Source organism: Carlito syrichta, unplaced genomic scaffold (assembly GCF_000164805.1).
Source record: "Carlito syrichta isolate Samal-C Ts95f unplaced genomic scaffold, Tarsius_syrichta-2.0.1 Scaffold303991, whole genome shotgun sequence".
NCBI lineage: Eukaryota > Metazoa > Chordata > Mammalia > Primates > Tarsiidae > Carlito > Carlito syrichta.
This window is the reverse complement of record NW_007248087.1, coordinates 97,419-112,233: the sequence shown is the minus strand read 5'-3', so window position 1 is coordinate 112,233 and position 14,815 is coordinate 97,419. Positions and strand designations below refer to the sequence as shown.

Sequence of the window (14,815 nt, the reverse complement as noted above, 5' to 3'; positions counted from 1 at the left end):
TTCGCGGGTCTCGAACCCGCGGGCTCAGGCATTCCACTCACCTCAGCCTCCCAAAGGCGTGGGATTACAGGCTGAGCCACCGAGCCCGGCGTAGCTCATTTTTCTATGCAAGTAAAAGCACAACCCTTTAAAGCTGGGAAGTAGCTCTGAGATGCGCAAATCCAGCCGCTTCATTTTTATAGATGAAGAAACGAATACTTTTATTCATAAAATAATTAGTTCCTGATTTATCACAAAGGATATATGTAATGGATGCATGGTAGGCATTTGTTTAGACTTGTGAGACAGTGTGTGACTCGAACTTGGAATATTGTGAACCTTTCTTCGGTGGGCGGGCTTCATTGCAGATCACCTGAAAGAGCCGTTTCTAGCAGCCACTGAGAATTCCCGCTTGAGGTCCATGCCAGCAAGCTTCCTGCCTCCTTCGACGGTGAACAAACGAGGTATTCTTTGAGTGGCTTTGTGTTCTAAAGGAGTCCGTGTGCCACGTGGCACATTCAAGGCTAAGTTGACTCTCCTGGGAATCACATGCGGCTGAGAGTCAGTGACTGTGGGTGAACGCGTCACTAATACCCAGGACAATTTTAGGATCCGTTTAGCTCTACTTAACATTGAGTCACGGAAGTCACTGTGCGAGTCCCTGGGGATTCAGCAGTTCAGAGAGTCCTTGACCTAGAGAAGGCAGTCTTCTAGTTGAGAATGTAGGCAGACAGCTTTACGACCCTGTGGATTCAGTCTGTGATAAAGCCCTGTTCAGAGTACCACGGACTCGCTGTGAAGGCGGGGGGAGCTTGTGAAACGGGGGTGGCCAGGGAGGAGGTGGCAGGGAATGAGGGGGACAGAGCGGTGGGACTTGCAGCAGGTGGCATCACATCTCCCCAGGCCGGGAGGGCGGAGGAATGGCAGCGTTCTCAAGGAAGCTGTGGTGTCCTAGGTGTGTGGGGGTGTCCGGGGCGACAGGCAGGATCTGTGGATAGTGGAAAGTCACTGAAAGGTTTTTTAAAATCGCTTTTTTGAGATGTGAGTCATAAATCGCTCATGTGTCCATTTCAGGGCACGTTCCAGGGATTTTTTAGTATAACGTGCAGCCGTCACCAGAGTCAAACTGAGAACGTTTTTATCAGCAGCCACTCCCTCCCTGCCCCCACCCAGCCCCAGGCTTCCCCCGATTTACCCGCTGTCTCTGGTTGCCTCTTCTGGACGGACTGGAAGGGGGACGGTGTGGTGTGTTGTCCCTTGTGGGTGACTTTCCATCTGGCACGTGGTGTTTCTGAGGCTCGTTCCTGTGGCGGTGTGTCGGGGCTTCGTTTGTTTTCATGGCCAGGTCCTCTTGCACTGGTGGCTCGGCCACAGCTTGCTCACTCCCTCATCAGCTGGTGGACCTTCGGGCTGTTTCCCCTTCTGGTTATTGCAGACAGTGCTGCTTGCACCTCAGTGAGTGAGTTTTTGTGTGGACAGCAGTGTTTGTCTTGCTTGGGTGTAAGCTGGGAGTCGTCTTGCTGGGTCCCAGGGTCACCCGGTTTAACTTTCTGCAGACCTGCCGGGCTGCTTTCCGAAGCGACTGCCCGGGCCGCGTCCCCGGCAGCAAGTGCCAGCGCTGCCGTCTTTCCACATTCTGGCCAGCACTCGACGTCTTGTCTCTCTGTGGGGCCATCCTAGTTGGTGGGATGTGGTTTCGCTTTGGGTTTGTTTCTCTTGCGTGTAGCGATGCTGGCTGACATCTCGTCACACACTTATAGGCCATCTGCTTTGGAGGAATATGTGTTTAGACTTCGAAATTTTCTTTATTGGGCAAATTAAAAAATTATGTATTGTTGAGTTTTAAGAGTTCTTTAGAGATCTTAGATCCACATCCCTTATTAGAGACATGGTTTGCAAAATTTTTCTCATTCTGTGGGTTTAACTTTCCACCTTTCTTGATGGTATCCATCGACATACAGAAGTTTTTAATTTTTCATGAAGTTCAGCTCATTTTTTCCTTTGTTGAATTTACTAATTTTCTTCTAAGAGCTTTGTAGTCTCAGCTCTTACGTGCAGGTCTCCGACCCCCCTTGAATTACATTCTGTGTGTGTCACGAGGAAGGTTCTAGCATCATCTGCTCGTTATGGATGTCCAGGTGTCCTGGCACCGTTGGTTGAAAGACGATTAATTCCCCCACTGAGGGTCTTGGCACTCTAGTTGACATTCAGTTGACCGTAAGTGTTAAGGACTTATTTCTCTCAATAATATTTTGTGGTTTTCAAAACAGATTTTGCGTTTCTCCTGTTAGATTTATTCCTAAGGATTTCACTCTTGATGGTGTTGTAAATGGAATTGTTTTTCTGATTTCATTTAAGATTTCTCATTGCTAGTATACCGGAATACAGTGGATTTTGCTTGTTCAGCTTGTATCTTGCAATCTTGCTGAGCTCATTTATGAGTTCTAATGGTTCACTGAAAAGTTTCAAACGAAGTGTGCCATGACCAGATTTTTACTTGAGGAATATTACCCTGACGTTTTTGTGGAACATGGCTTGGAGGGAAGCTCAGACTGAAACATGCAGGAAGGTTCTTGATTGTTCTCTGAGTGATGAGAAAAGGCTAGAGCCAAGGTGTGAAATGAAATGTCGTGGGTGGGCTTGGGCGACGTCCAGGATGCAGGGCTATGAACCTTGGTGATTACCTGGCGGTTGGAGCGAGGCACCTTGAGGTGGCGTCTGGGGGTCTGGCTCCGACGGCTTGGGCAGCCTTTCCTGACACAGGCGCAGGAAGGGGCTTCCTTCAGGGAAGTGGGGGAGGTGAGGCGTTCCCTTGGACCCCCGTAGTCCCCTTCTCTGTCGTCTGAGTTCCCCACGGCCCACTGCGGTCCGGAGCCACGAACTGGGAACTTGCGAAGCCAGCAGCGCCGTAGCGCAGACGAGGTGCCATCCGAGGAGGAGGGTGCGGTCTCTCCTCACCCTGCCCGTCACTTGGGAGGCGAGTCCTCGCTTTGTCCGGTGTGTCCGTGGCATCGCAGGGCTGGTGTTCCAGGTGCCCTACCTGCTCCTACTGACCCCCAGTGCAGAGAAGAGTGCCGCCGGCAGTTTGCATGCGCAAAAGCAGCTGCAGGGTGCTTCCTTTGAGAGACGGGGCAGAACTTGCTACTTAACAAGGAACAGGGGGCAGGGGGAAAGAACCGCGTGCGGAGGCTGCTAGGGTTCCCGGCCAGAACAAGTCCACTCGTGAAGCTGGCGCTAGTTTTGCTGTCACACCTCGGCGGCGGAACTGCCCCTGGGGCTCCGTGCTTAGTGAGCGGGAAGGGCGGGAGGCGCAACAGAAGCCTGTCTCCGCTGAGGGCTGGGCTGAGCCTTCTGTGGGGTCAGGCGTCCTCCGGGGTTCTGGGAGGTGACTCCCGTGCCCCAGGGGCCCTGCCACATTGGGGGCTGGGGGGTCTGGGCCCAGAAGGGCCGAACATGGAGCCAGGGTCCGCTGGAGGAGGCCGGGCACAGCCCAGCAGCCATGGGGTCCGCCTCGGTGCCAGGCGGGGGCCGGGTGGGGCTGGGCGCGGGCCACAGAGGGGAACGAGCTCCGAATGCGGGGCGACTTCCTAGTCAGTGACAGCAGACGTGCGACGGCTTTGTATACGTTCTAAAAGAATGCCCCACAGGTCGGCTGCCTTCAGGCTGTGCGGTCGTCTGTGTGTCTGTCTCAGATGAAATCAAGTCAGTGTTTCTTTAGAAGTCACGGAGGGTGGCTCAGCCTGTCATACCAGCACTTTGGGAGGCTGAGGTGAGTGGATTGCCTGAGCCCGCGGGTTCGAGACCAGCTCGGGCAACTTGGTGCGACCTCGTCTCTACAATAAATAAAAAATGAGCCGGGCGTGGTAGCGCGCACCTGTAGTTACGGCTACTTGGAAGGCTGAAGCCCAGCAGTTCGAGGCTGGGGTGGCCATGAGTGCGCCACTGCATTCCAGCCTGGGCGACGGAGTGAGACTCCGACTCTGAAACAAACAAACAAAAAAGAAGTCACTGAGGCAGGACTCCAAGCAGGGGTGACAATTGGCTAGGGGTCCTGAGGACAGCCCGGCTGGAGGGCACGCGGGGCCAGAGTGTGCAGCTTTTTGCTTCTGCATTTTGATCAAGGGGCTGATCTTCAGATGAGACTCAGGTGAGGTTTGTCCTCCGAGCCGCTGTGGGATGACGGCGAGGCTCGGCCTGCTTCGTGTCTCCTTGAACCGTGCCGTGGCTGTGGCTGTGTGTAATCGCCCAGGCCGGCGCGTCCCCTCGGCACTGCAGACGCCTCCAGAGTGTGCGGGCAGCCGGCGCTGCTGTCGTGTCCACGTGTCCTGGCTTTTCTTTCCGTGGAAGACCTGCTCTGTGCCCGGGGCCTTTGCAGCCTTCTCCTCTGTGTCAGTTCTGCCCCCGTCGGACTCTCGGCAGGCTTGCACGCGGTTTCCTGGGGCACGGAGACTGTGTGCGCGCGCGTCGCCGGGCCTGCAGTGTGAGGCGCCGGGGGACGTTGGCTCCGTGGGCCCTTGCGGTGTGGCTCTGTGCGCTTTAGCCGCCGTTTGCGTCCTGTGTGTTCCCGTTTTTCGGACTCACCGGCTCGCCCGTGGGCGGGGATCCTGGCTTCCGCTGCCTGAGCGAGGCCCTCAGCCTGCCTGTCCCCCACAGGGGTGCTGCTCCTGGGAGACGCGTTCAACATGCGGCACCCGCTGACGGGCGGGGGCATGACGGTGGCCTTGAAGGACGTGAAGCTGTGGAGGCGGCTGCTCGGGGCCATCCCCGACCTCTACGACGATGCGGCCGTCTTCCAGGTGAGATGCGGGGGCTGGGCCGTCCAGGGAGCTAGCTGCAGGGTGGCCAGGGCGCCCCAGCTCGCAGGCCTGGTGCAGGCCTCTGGGTCTGGGGCGTCTCCTGGAGTGCTGTGACCGCGGTGCTCAGGGCTGGCCCCTGTTCTGAAGACGTTCGTCTCGTGAGTGACGACAGGGAGGGTCAGTGATGGCCGATTTTCAGAGGCGACCCCTGTGTGCCCAGGCGGCCGTCGGGGCGTGTCCCCTGCGTGGGGTCCCCAGGTCAGAGTTGGCTGGAGGGCGAGAGGAACATGCGTGTGCTTGTTCCCCTACCGTATAAGGGTGATATCTTTCTTTTTTAGGCCAAAAAGTCCTTCTATTGGGCCAGAAAAACGTCTCATTCCTTTGTGGTGAACATCCTCGCTCAGGCTCTCTACGAATTGTTTTCTGCCACCGACGGTGAGTTGGACGTTTCCTGGTGAACATTACTGAACTGTCGCGTTTTAGCTCAGGGAAGGAATGGAACAGTTAGTGATTAGCACAGAAGTCCAAATGTTACCTGAGTTGGTGACTTCCAAGTTGGTAGTTATTTTTGTTTTGCCTTTTTTTTTTAATTTTTAAATTTTTTTTTGAGTTGGAGTCTCACTGTTGCCCAGACCGGAGTGGAGTGGCCGCTCCCGGCCACCGCAGCCTTGCCTGCTGGGCTCTGGCGATCCTTCCGCCTCAGCCTTCCGAGTAGTCGGAATTACAGGCACGCACTACCACGCCCGGCTGATTTGTGATTTATTGTAGAGATGAGGTCTCGCCAAGTTGCCCAAGCGGGTCTCGAACCCGCGGGCTCATGCCATCCACTCGCCTCAGCCTCCCAAAGGCGCGGGATGACAGGCTGAACCACTGAGCCCGGCTTTGTTTTGCTTTTAAAGAGATGGAGTCTCACTCTGTCACCCAGGCTGGAGTGCAGTGGCACGATCATAGCTTACGGCAGCCTCAGACTCCTAGGCTCAAGCCATTCTCCCGCCTCAGCCTTCCAGGTAGCTGGAACTACAGCAATGAGCCACCATGCCCAGCTGGTTTTTAATTTTTATTTTGTACAGACAGGGTCTTGCTAGGTTGCCCCGGCTGGTCTCAGACCCCTGCCTCATCTTCCCCAAAGTGCTGGGATCACAGGCAGGAGCCACCACACCCAGCCCTGGCAGTCCTTTTTAACTCGATCCTTGAGCAATGTTTCGTAGCTCCCAGTCATCGTGCACCCTGTTGTGTCTGGAAGGCGGATGAGGTGGAACAGCATGGGTACAAACCTCACTTCAGTAGGTGATGCGATATTTGGAATTTTCTGGTCCGAACTAGATCAAGCATAACCCCCAACGCACACGATGGTGATGGATGGGTTTTCTGGCCGTGTGTTAAAAGGCGACCCAGTCTGTCTCCCGAACGTTAGTTTCTGCTTCGCAGTGTTTTACAAAATGAAAATTAGGTTCTGGTCAAGTTCAGGGTTTCTCTCGATTAAAAAGCACTGGTACAGAGTGCACCCCTGTTCTCGTCTGAGCTGCCCCTGTGCTTCCATCTGCATGTGGTGCCCCCTCCCAGCCCAAGAGTGGGCAGGCCAGGAATGGGGGCCCTAGTGGAAGGAGGCGGCTTCCAGGTTTCCGAGAGCGAGCACCACGCAGTTCCCTTCCCCCCAGGTCCCTTCCCCCCAGTGCGTTGGCAGCGCGGCCCACACGGCTGGCCGAGCCCTGGCGACTGGGGCTTTGGTTACACCGATGATGCAGTGTAAATGCTTCCTGTTGTCTCTGTAACCATCAACTCTTGTTAGAAACAAGACAAACCTGCAGAACAACTCACTGAGTGTGAGTTTCCCAGGAAGTCTCTCTTGCTGAACTGGCCTGGGAGTTCAAGTGACTGGCCGAATCGACTGACAAAACGACATTAAAAAATGTGGAAGATTAGGGAGGAAAGAGTTTTATTGGAGCACAAGTTGCCTTGTTGCATCTTTTTATTTTCTTTTATTTTTGCGTCAGGGCCTCCCTCTGTTGCCTAGGCTGGAGTGCAGTGGCACAGTCACGGTTCACTGCAGCCTCCAACTCCTGGGCTCAAGCCATTCTCTCTTCTCAGCCTCCCGAGTATCTGGGACTACAGGTGTGCACCACCATGCCTGGCTAGATTTTGACTCTTTGTAAAGAACGAGGTCTTGCTTTGTTGCCTGGGATGGTCTTCAACTCCTGGGCTCAAGCAATCCTCACACCTTGGTCTCCCAAAGTGCTTGGATTACAGGTGTGAGCCACTGTGCCCAGCCTGCATCTTTTTAAAAAACGTGTTGTCAGCCGGGCTCGGTGGCTCAGCCTGTAATCCTGCGCTTTGGGAGGCTGAGGTGAGTGGATTGCCTGAGCCCGCGGGTTCGAGACCCGCCTGGGCAACTTGGCGAGACCTCATCTCTACAATAAATCAAAAAATTAACTGGGCGTGGTAGCGTGCGCCTGTAGTTCCAGCTACCTGGAAGGCTGAGGCGGAAGGATCGCCAGAGCCCAGCAGGTCGAGGCTGCGGTGGCCGGGAGCGGCCACTGCACTCTAGTCTGGGCGACAGAGTGAGACTCCAACTCACAAAAAACAAAACAAAAAAACAACAAAAAATGTGTTATCAAGACAAATCTAGGCATACTTGAAAAGGACATTTTAAATTGTTGAAAAGGTTATTGATTGTACCATGATGTGAGGGTTTAATGAGTTACTTTGAAAAGTTCTAAGCTCTACAGACATAAAGCACTTTTATTACTTGCAGCTAGTTTTACTTGATAATTTACTGCTTAGTGTTATGGGTCAGGCATGTGACACTGGGAATTTGATTTCTAGAATTGTGTTTTTATAACAAAGCATTTACAAAGTATTATGTATGCATCATTTAATGAATTAACAGCAAAAGCAAGGAAATAATTTTTAAACAATTCCAACTTCTGAGACAAATGTAATTGTTTACTAAGAGAAAAAGGTCTGTTCATATTTATATTCTACTCATAATGTTGATTATGGGATTTAAAAGAAATCCTGTTTTTTGGACTTCTAGGACTAGATATTTAAAAACACTTGTGAGGTCTATATTTGTACTTTGTTATTTTTTCTGACTTATCATTAGCACCCTAACATACATGTGTCCATACTTTGAGTGCAAGTAATTCTCAAATTCTATTTTAGAGTCGCTGCATCAACTAAGAAAAGCTTGTTTTCTGTACTTCAAACTTGGTGGCGAGTGTGTGGCGGGTCCCGTTGGGCTGCTGTCTGTGTAAGTTGCTTGGACGGCGGAGGGCGGGTCCTCCGGGCAGTTAGTGCACGTCCTTGTTCCTCCTGCTGTCGTCACTGGATTGCTCATCAGTGCCCCAGGCAGAAGGTGCTGCAGAGAATGGAAAAGGCACCCGAGGCCCGCTCTCCTGGGGCAGCTCTGATGGCCGCGGCATGGGGTGGGGCGGCCTGGCCTTGGCAGACAGCAGCTCGCCTCTGCCTCTGCCTCTGCACTGACGCGCACCCCCTCTCTGCGGGAGCCGTGACAGGGGGAGATTAGCACTGAAGCATTCCTTGGATGGAAGTGCATGGACGCCTGCCGCTCAGTGCTAGCCCTGACAGTGCAGACAGCTGGAATGCTTCTTGGGAAGTCTGCAGATGACGTTCTTGGAGCCATTTCTCGCTCGCCTGTAATCTGAAGGCCAGCACGGGACTGACACATTTACAGAGCCCCAGACTCCAGCAGGCCAGGCCGTCGGGGTCCGCCGGGCTGGTCTGAAGACAAGTGCGGAGAGCTGCTCCAGACAGGGGATGTGTGTAGAGTAGTGGGACGGAGTTACTGGCTTCTCTCAAAGGGAGGCATTCTGAGAGGGTTCTGGTTACAGCTGCATCTGCTCCTGCCTGGAACACAACGTGCAGACACAGGCAGGTACAGGCCTCAAGGTGCAGAACGTGTGCTGAGCTTCATGGGCGATGCCTGCTGGAGACGGCGTGACTCCGAATCTCTGGGCTGACATGCCTGTCTGTTTTCTGTTTCAGGTTGTCCCCCAACCCCCTAGTGTTAATCGGACACTTCTTTGCTGTTGCCATCTATGCCATCTATTTTTGCTTTAAATCGGAACCTTGGATCACAAAGCCCCGAGCCCTTCTCAGTAGCGGTGCTGTGTTGTACAGGGCGTGCTCTGTGATATTCCCTCTGATCTACTCGGAGATGAAGTACCTGGTGCATTAAGCTGGAGGGCCGCGTTTGCGAACGGGTGTTTGGAACCCACGTCCTCAGAGGCTTCGGAAGCGCATGTGTGCAGCACAGTGCGGCACGGCTTCTCCCGTGGAAACTCGGACCGAGGCTGGGCTAACTGGCTCCTGAAGCTTTTGTACATAAACGTGTAAATACATGCTTTCATTTGCAACTTAAAATGAAAGGGTGAGATAAGTTAGATATTTAAAGGAAATGATTTACCATAAATTAGTGCTGATGCTGAGGAACTGCAAGCTTTCCTTTGAGGGTCGTGTTTGGGGTGAGTGGTTGGGGTGTGCAAATAAAGCGATGACCTTTCACGCCTGTTTCTTGTGAGCCTCATCATGCTTCTTGACCTTGGAAGCGGGGACGTGCTCTGTCTCTGGGGGGAGTTGCCCTAATGTCTCTGGACTTCTTGTCTATCCAGCGAAGCAGTTTGATACGGGTTTTAGAAATGGATGTATTTATTTTGGTGCCGTGACTCGTATTTGAACTGAAAAGTTGTTTTCTGAGTTCTCTGAAAACAGCAGATTCTGACAGGAGCAGCCTTCAGGACTCCGTGAGTGCCACTGCATAACATTCCCAAGCGGGATCTGGGCTCTTTCCAAAAATGGTGGGCACCTGGCACGCCTGCTGCAATGCCTTGAAGTCCGTTTGTCCACGGGAGATGTGAAGAGCTTCGGGGATATATAGGGCATCACGCAAGTCCAGCAAACCCCGGGTGTCGTGAATGAAAATTTACCCCTGAAAAAGCAGGAAACTGTAGCCTGGAAAACGAGACGAGTTCCAGTTTTGGCGACTAGGGCTAAAGCAACCTGAGAAGCTCATGTGATGAAAATGTCTTCCAGCTCGGAAATTCTAGTTCAGAAGTGCTCCGTGGCTCGTCACCAGCAGGACAGTCCCCACGTCCCCTTGTTTCAGCTGAGCATGCTTCATGAGCTTCTCGGCAAACCTGTCCCTGCCTTCTGCTTTCTGGCTAAAAATGCATTTTCTCAGGTCTGGCCTTGTTAGCAGCCGGCTCTCTTTTCACAGATAGCTAAAGATCTCAAGTGACATAGTGACTGTTAGCAAGATGACAAGGGAGCGGCAGCGAGGTAGTTTTGAGATGTGTCTGTCCCCACGCCCCGCCCCGCTGGGGTGAGGGTCTGAGCTCCCCGCGGGCTTGGGGCCCCTTCACTCAGTCCTGCCTGAGCCTGGGTGTCCTGGCTGTGGGCCACTGTGCTCCCTTTAAGATCCCACAGGACAGGGAAGTAGTCGAGGCCCGTAAGGTCTCTTCTTCCCTGCAGTACCTCAAGATTTGAGGCCTCGGGACAAAGAGCTACGAAGACGGAAGGAACCCGAGAAGTCATCTAGCCTGGTTTCACAGGCGATGCCAGTGGGCCGGGGGGGGGGGCTGGAGGCGGAGGCAAGATGGGCCTTGGCCATGGCCTGCTGCCAGCCCCCCTCGCGGAAGGACGCCACGCACCCTCCAGGTGCCGGGTTTCGTCTTCTGTCGTGCTTGGTCTTCGGCCATCGGTTCTGGGCGGAAGCGTCCTCCGAGTTGGCGTCCAGGCTGCGCAGCAGGGTGGCAGTCTCCTCCTCGGTGGTCTTCAGGCCGAGCGATGGAGGATTTTGAAGAGTGGGGCTGAGCTGTTATCAAGACAAGGAAGATCTGGCTCCTGGCTAGCAGCGTGGCTGTGGGAGCTTGGGGCAGGGCTGGGGCTGCTGAGCGAGGAGGAAGCTGGAAGTTGCAGCCGGGGTTGGGGAGTCCTCAGAAGGGGCATGAGGGGCTGGAGAGGACGGCGAGCCTCAGACGCCCAGAACCTTCCGCGGGGCACGGCACCGGTGGAGCGGCCCTGCATCTGCTCCCGGTCTGGCTGTCACCGTGTGCCTGCCGGCCGGTCGTGGGTGGCTCCCCGCACCCACCAGAGCCATCTCCTATCTTCCCATGCCATCCTCCCAAAAACCTGGGCTTGCACAGGCTTCTTTAGACCATAAAACGATTTATTTATATGTAACAGTTACATTCAGCATTTGTAAGAGGTGGTACAAAAACGTGTTCTGCTGCTACATGATATAAATTGCATATGATACCATGATTTAAGCGTTAGTTACATAAACCAGTGCAATGAGAAGAATCTTAGAATGCCTGTCGTTTCCCACAAGAGAGGGCGGAAAAAAATGCAGCTGTCTGAGTGTTGAGTCTCTTCTCACTTCCAAGTTCATCTCTGTGGTGGTGGGAAGATTTAAGGACAACTCCTCCATTAAAGCAGCAGGAAAAACGTCACAGGACTGTTCTGAACTCGTCAAAAATGAAATTAGGCACGTGTGCTTCAGCAACCTGAAAAAGTGATAAAGTGATTCCATTATTCACGATGCTACATTGAGAAAGTTAAGCATTTTCCCTATGAAGAAAGGAAGATGTCCTCTGGAGCAAGGGGAAGCCCAGGGGAAGGAGACACACTGGACGCGCCTGGCACGGCCCTTCCGGGTGCCTCCACGGGTCTCCCCTCTTGGCACTGCCAGCATCCAGGGGATGCTCCTTGGCGCTCCACGTTGCACTTGGCCTTCCCCTCTGAGCGACGCCGCAAATCGAGCGAAACACGCAGGTGCCCCCTCTTGGGGGGACACAGATTGTGGGTGATTACACGGGACGGACATGCCACTGTACATTTCTTTTTTTTTTTCTGAGTTGGAGTCTCACTTGGCTACCCAGGCTGGAGGACAGTGGCATGCTCACGGCCAATGCAGCCTTGACCTGCTGGGCCCTGGCGATCCTTCTGCCTCAGCCTTCCAAGGAGCTACAGGTGCATGCTAGCACACCCGGCTAGTTTTTGATGGAGAGACGAAGTCTCACCAAGTTGCCCAGGCTGGTCTCGAACCCAAGGGCTCCCAAAGTGCTGGAAGGACAGGCTGAGCCCAGCCAATTTTTCAAAAAAGCATGTTTTTCGAAGTTTTCCACCCCAAAACAACGAAAAACTTATGTCCCGTTTGAAATTTGTCAAGTTGCTGGTTCCTCAGTTGAGAAGTGCTGTTCAGGAATCATGAGTTCGTCCTCCCATGTCTTGGGATAAGACCGGACAATAAATCACATACTGTCAGTGTGGGAGGAAGAAAAGAAGACGGCGCTGTCCGCCCGAATAGAAAAACCCCGGGTGGAAGCCAGCACCCAAACTACTATTGCACAGCATGTATCCGTGAACCTGCAAGGCATGTCGGTGACAGAAAAATGTAAGATACACATCTTGATTTTTCTGTCATAAACAACCCTCGATGTCCAAAATTCCGCTGTCAACCAAGTGTCATTGCAAGGTCATGGGTTCCAGCGCTACTGATCCTGCTTGATGCGAAGTGACTTGTTTTTCGCTACTTCATAAAAAAGCGTGGCCCAGCTGCTGGCAGGTGCAAAAGGTTAGAGGTGCTCTGGTCTCCGGGTTCCTGCCTCTGGGAAAGCCTGGGATGGGGGTCACCTCACAGGCTTTTTGCCTGGGGACCAACCCAGAAAGAGCAGGACGGCTGGCGAGGGGTGGGGTGGGGACAGAAAGCGAGGCACGAAGGCCCTCAGGTGTGCCCTCCTCACCTGCCCCAGGCCAGGCACAGCAGGGAGTGGGCGGAGCTAGACTAGAAGCGGTGATTTTTTTCTGATTATAAAGGTATCACTTGCTAATTAGGGGAATTTTAGCCAATGCAGAAGAGTATGAAAGAAATGCTCTCCAGTCTTCATCCTTTGGAGATGAAAACCGGTGACTTTGGCATTGACTTCTCCCAGCCCACCCACACACTGAAAACAGACCCCAACCCTCGTGTCCTTTACCCGCGGAACCATCAGGCAAATTCCCAGCAGTGGGATTGCGGGAATCAGGGCTGAGTATGTTCCAGGCTTGCTTTGTTGTGTTGTGTTTTCTTGGGTCCGAGTCTCACTCTGTCGCCCAGGCTGGAGTGCAGTGGCATGATCATGGCCATCGCAGCCTGGACCTGCTGGGCGCAGGGGAGCCTTCCGCCTGAGCCTTCCAAGTAGCTGGAACCACAGGCATGTGCCACCACGCCTGGCTAACCTTTTGGTTTATCATAGAGACCAGGTCTTGCCATGTTGCTCAGGCTGGTCTCGAACCCTGAGCTCAGGCAGTCTTCTCGCCTCTGCCTCCCAAAGTGCTGGGGTTACAGGCCTGAAGCCCCGCGCCTGGCCTGTTACAGGTCTGAAACAAAAAGCCGAACCGCCCCCCCAAGGGCCGAGCCGATCCGCGTGCACTGAACGCACTCTCACAGCCGCCCTCTTCTCAGGCCTCCGGGGAACGGCCCGGGGTTTGACTTTGCTCATCTGATGGTCGAGGCAGCCACGTTCCCGTTACCTGGATTTCTGCCCCTTAGTCCAAATGATGTTTGTCTCTTGTGTTGCTTTTCCTACAAGCTGCCTGTAAATACCCTTCGCCCATGCTTCCCTTTAGTCGTCTTTTTCTTACTGAACCTGAAGACTTGACGAGCAGGCCGTAACTCAAGGATTCTGGCCCTTCGTTGATCCTTTCTTTTTAACTGAGACACATGGCGGAGAATGGCTTCATCACATTCAGCATTTATAAGAGCTCACATTTCTACATCTTCTCCTCTGCAGTTTCCTCTTTTGGTGGTAGACTTGGGAAGCTCTGAGCTGATGCTTGCGTGTCTCAAATTTCTGCTAATTTATTTCCTCATGTTCCACACTAGCCCTGTGCCCGTAATTCGTTTTGGTAACAGAAGACGCAAAAGAGCAGCCTGCTACTTTCTCCCCACACGAAGAACTCGCTGACCCACTCGTCCCTCTTGCTCCCGTCCTTACAGTCGTGAACGCGGGGCCACGTGCATCTCGGCTGCAGGTTCCAGCCCATCCTTCCTTCTGTTTGGCCACATTCCAGGACCACACTCTTTGTTCTTGTAGTTGGGCCACGTTACAATATTTTATCACTTTGGAAATTTTTTTAAAGTCCCGTTTAGCCTAAGTCCTATGAAATATCTTAAAAGATATTTTTTGAAGCCAAAAAATTACTGCACTTTGATTATAACCAGTAAACCTAGGAACTCAAAGAACTGTTAATCTCCAGAGTATTCAAGTACCTTCATTTGGAAATCTGGATTTTCAAACTTTATACTTTAAAATGTTATAGGTTTTTTTGGTAAACTCTTCTTTCACATTTCTTGTAGAGGTTATTCCAGCTGTATTTTATCCTTGCTATTTCTGTGGATAGTCATCTTCACACTGTATATTTTAAATTAGTTATGACGTCTTTATCGTGTACACTCAGTAGCCAGCTTGTTTTCTAAACTTATTACTTTAATAGTTTCTCATGCGAGTCTCTTGGGTATTCAAGAAGACAACTGTTTCTTAGTTAAATGCTACAGCTTGTCTTCTTTCCAATATGCCTCTCACTGGGGTTCATCTCACGGTCTTGCAAGCCATACGACAAAAGTAGCCAGGCGGGTCAACACGGTGGTCGTGTCCCTGCTGCAGTCTGACTTCAAGGGGAATGCCACTCGCATTTCCCTATTAGGTGTGGCAGGTTTCTAAAAGACCGACTTTGGCGTCTGTTATTAGAAAGTAGCTTCAACTCCTAACTGACTAATTTCAAAAACCTGAAACGATTTTTGGTGTCTCTTGAACGTCCTTCACATTTTAGCACTGAGGACTCCACCGGGAGCTGAAAGGTAGCCAAGTGAAACTGGTAAGAAAGGAAAAGGGAAGAAGTCCCTGGCGTCTGGAAATGGCGGTCCCACGCAACCTCGCCCGGCCGGGGACCCAGGTGCTGGGGAGAACGCCACCAGCTCCTGGCTGCCTGAGCTCTGGCCGCCCGTCCGGCCGAGCTCCTGGACCAGGGAGCGCCAGCGG

At 52.9% G+C, this 14,815-nt stretch overlaps 2 protein-coding genes across 2 annotated transcripts in view; one reads left to right on the top strand and one right to left on the bottom strand.

The window, feature by feature from the left end:
* The window catches only part of SQLE (squalene epoxidase), a 20,393-nt gene extending 11,088 nt beyond the window's left edge, over positions 1–9,305 (top strand). Inside the window, exons 6-10 of the mRNA XM_021713026.1 lie at positions 348–443; positions 4,633–4,775; positions 5,114–5,210; positions 7,938–8,025; positions 8,781–9,305. Of these exons, the coding sequence (XP_021568701.1) occupies positions 348–443; positions 4,633–4,775; positions 5,114–5,210; positions 7,938–8,025; positions 8,781–8,973 (617 nt within the window). The 3' untranslated portion in view covers positions 8,974–9,305. The remainder of the gene's footprint in view (positions 1–347; positions 444–4,632; positions 4,776–5,113; positions 5,211–7,937; positions 8,026–8,780) is intronic.
* A 1,906-nt stretch (positions 9,306–11,211) lies between these two features.
* Positions 11,212–14,815, bottom strand: part of WASHC5 (WASH complex subunit 5) — a 54,976-nt gene continuing 51,372 nt past the window's right edge. Inside the window, exon 28 of the mRNA XM_021713027.1 lies at positions 11,212–11,299. Coding sequence (XP_021568702.1) covers positions 11,243–11,299 — 57 coding nt within the window. The 3' untranslated portion in view covers positions 11,212–11,242. The remainder of the gene's footprint in view (positions 11,300–14,815) is intronic.